This window comes from Quercus robur, chromosome 1, assembly GCF_932294415.1.
Source record: "Quercus robur chromosome 1, dhQueRobu3.1, whole genome shotgun sequence".
Taxonomy (NCBI): Eukaryota; Viridiplantae; Streptophyta; class Magnoliopsida; order Fagales; family Fagaceae; genus Quercus; species Quercus robur.
Genome location: NC_065534.1, coordinates 34,937,996 through 34,941,307, shown reverse-complemented (window position 1 = coordinate 34,941,307; position 3,312 = coordinate 34,937,996). Strand labels below are relative to the sequence as shown.

General features: G+C 33.9%; 1 protein-coding gene across 1 annotated transcript; it reads left to right on the top strand.

Moving 5' to 3' along the window:
- The first annotated feature begins 374 nt into the window (after positions 1-374).
- LOC126703980 (protein FAR1-RELATED SEQUENCE 5-like) lies at positions 375-2,639 on the top strand. The gene is made up of 3 exons (XM_050403046.1): positions 375-1,478; positions 2,237-2,323; positions 2,415-2,639. Exons 1-3 carry the CDS (start codon positions 375-377, stop codon positions 2,637-2,639), a joined length of 1,416 nt encoding a protein of 471 aa, XP_050259003.1.
- The last annotated feature ends 673 nt before the right edge of the window (positions 2,640-3,312 follow it).

Below are 3,312 nucleotides of genomic sequence, written 5' to 3'. Positions count from 1 at the left end.
TGATGGGAATACATATTCCTTCTAATGTGCCCATGGAATCTACCCCATTTAAAGGGATGGAGTTTGAAGCGGATGAGATTGCATATGATTTTTACAATGAATATGGTAGAAAGGCTGGTTTTAGTATTAGAAAAGAGTATGTAAATAAATGTAAAAAGACTAGAGTGGTTACTTCAAGGAGATTTGTGTATGCGAAGGAGGGAGTTCGAGGCAAAGACAAGAGAGATCAAAATGTAAAGAATCCACGAGCAGAAACAAGATGTGGTTGTGAAGCACGTTTGGTTATTGTACTTAATTGAGATAGTAAAAAATATGTGGTGAGTGAATTTATTGCTAAGCATAACCACTATCTCCACCTTCCATCAACTGTGCACATGATGCCATCACAACGGAAAGTGGTTGCAACTCATGCTATTGAAATTGATTTGGCACATGAATTGGGATTAAGATTAAAGCAATCTTATGAGTTTCTTAGTAAGCAAGTTGGTGGATATGATAATCTTGGTTTTACCAAGCAAGATCATAAAAACTACTTACGCACTAAGCGACAGAGAGACATGGAGCATGGGGCAGTTGCTAACTTGGGAAGATATTTTAGTCGTCAACTTAAGGAAAATCCTTTATATTATTTCGCTACTCAATTGGACTGTGAAGAGTTGATTACTAATATCTTTTGGGCTGATGCAAGAATGATCATTGACTATAGCCACTTCGATGATGTAATAACGTTTGATACAACGTATAGTACAAATAGAGATGCAAGCCCACTTGGAGTATTTTTGGGTCTCAATCACCATAGAAAAACTGTTGTATTTGGAGGTGCACTGTTATATGATGAATCAATTGAATCTTTTGTATGGTTATTTGAGACCTTCTTAGAAGCAATGTCTGAAAAGAAGCCAATCACTATTTTCACAGATCAAGATGCAGCAATGTCAGCTGCAATAAAAGTAGTCATGCCTAAGACATATCAAGCATTGTGTAGTTGGCATATGTGGCAGAATGCTGAGAAACACTTAGGTCATTTATGCAAAAATGATTCTCAATTTAACGTTGATTTCTTAGCATGTATCTATGAGTATGACGGTGAAGATGAGTTTCTTACAGCTTGGAATGAAATGCTAGATAAATACGATGTTCATGAAAATAAATGGCTAATTGATCTATTTAAATTGAAGGAAAAACGAGCCCAAGCATATGTTAAGAGAACTTTCACTGCAGGAATGAAGACAACCCAGCTTAGTGAGAGTTTCAATGCTAACTTGAAGGATTGCTTGCATACTGATCTCAATATAGTAGAGTTTTTCACTCATTTTGAAATAGTTGTCAATCAAAAGCGGGATAAGGAGTTAGAAGCAGGATACAACTCTAGACAGAAATTTCCAAGATTGAAGCTTAAAAGCTCTCCTATGCTTAACCAAGTAGCAATAGTGTACACGCCTAAGTTGTTTGATTTATTTCAGATAGAAGTTGAAGAGGTAATGGCACTTTTCATCCTAGAACGCAATTTGAGTCAAACACATAGTTATGTGGTTGGAGTTTTCAATCAATATGGAAAATATGAAGTCATGTGGAATCCATTAGATGAGACTCTATCTTGTAGTTGCACAAAGTTTGAGTCATTTGGTATTTTATGTAGGCATGGTTTGAAATTTCTTGATGTATTGGATATCAAGTTGATTTCTAATAGATATATCATGAAAAGGTGGAGAAGAGATGCAAAAGATGGGAAGCGGAAAAAATTGCACAACACATAACATTAAGCCGGATACTCGACTGGAATATGTAGATCGGTATTGAGATTTATGTCCAAAATATATTCAATTGGTGAATGAGGCATGTGAAACTAAAGAAGGCCATAATATTCTAATCTTAGCAATTGCAGGTTTGAAAAAAAAAACTTTGTGACCTTAGGAATTGCAAAGCTAATGTAGAAGAAGACATCATTAGGCCTTCCACCGACTTTGCAGACAAAGAAGATCAATTATGTGCTTCGATTATGATTGTACCAAAAGGGATAAAGAAAAGAGAGGTTCATTGTAATAAAAAGCGTAGGACAAAATCATGGATAGAAAAGATGAGGAAACCAAAGGAAGGCACATCAAAGAAGTAAACAAAGAAAAGAAAAGTGCAGGAGGTAATCTGCTAAATTATCATTTTTTTCACCATTCTATTTTATTTTTACACATTAATATAGTATACTATTATTGTTGCTAAATTAGTACAATTTTTACAGGAAATATATGCACATGACGTCATGGCACAAAACAAAACTGAGGATATCTCTTCTGGAAATATTACTAGTTTTACACAACTTTTAATGGTAAAGATATTAATAATAGTTTAGATGCATGATTTGATAATTTTAATGTTAAGCTTGTGATAGGTGTAATGTGTAATTGGTTTTTTTGTAGTCGGCTTCTACAAGTTCTGCATCACATCAAGGAGGCTCATCAGCAAGTGTTGCATTAGCATCACATTTAGAGAGTATATCAAGTGTTGTAGGCTCCAACGACAAAATTAATGGTGCAGGAGGTCTCTTGACTCAAGGAAGTGTTGCAAGTGGAGGTCCCTTGACTCAAGAAAGTTTTACAAGTGGATGGAATGAGATGGTTCATAAAGTCAAGCCATTTTTCTAGTTTAGGATCATGTTTTATAATCTATGACACATGTTGAGATTAAGTACTCTTGTTTTGTAATTTTCCTAGTCTAGGACTAGAGTTTTGGTGGTCCAAAACTTAGATTAAGTACTCTTGTTTTGTAATTTTCCTAGTCTAGGACTAGAGTTTTGATGGTCCAAAACTTAGTCACATTCAAAGGTTTAGATTTTTTATTATTTGGAAAGAATACTTAATCTGCATGTCTGATGTATCTCTGCAAGGTGTTAATTTATGCATAATTATTTGTTGCTGCAAAAATTGTTACTGTTTTTGCATAATTACTGCATAATTACTGTTACTGTTACTGCATATTTCTCCCAAAAAAAAAAAAAAAAACTGTAACTGTTATTGCATAATTACTGTTACTGTTACTGCATAATAACTGTTACTGTTACTGCATAATAACTGTTACTATTACTGCATAATTACTATTACTATTATTGCATAATTACTGTTACTGCATAATTACTGTTACTATTACTGCATAATTATTGTTTCTGCATAATTACTGTTACTGTTTCTGCATAATTACTGTTATCTAGCCACTGTATAATTACTGTTACTGCATAGGTCTGGTATTGCACATTTTGCATAATTACTGTTTTCTGCATAATTGTTATGCTAGGCAGGAGTTGTTTTTATATATAAGTGT

Coding starts and splice junctions, on each gene's coding strand:
- LOC126703980 (XM_050403046.1), top strand. CDS start 375: ATGATGCCATCACAACGGAAAGTGGTTGCAACTCATGCTATTGAAATT. Junction 1,479..2,236: donor TTCAGATAGAAGTTGAAGAG/GTAATGGCACTT, acceptor CAATTTTTACAG/GAAATATATGCACATGACGT. Junction 2,324..2,414: donor GTTTTACACAACTTTTAATG/GTAAAGATATTA, acceptor GTTTTTTTGTAG/TCGGCTTCTACAAGTTCTGC.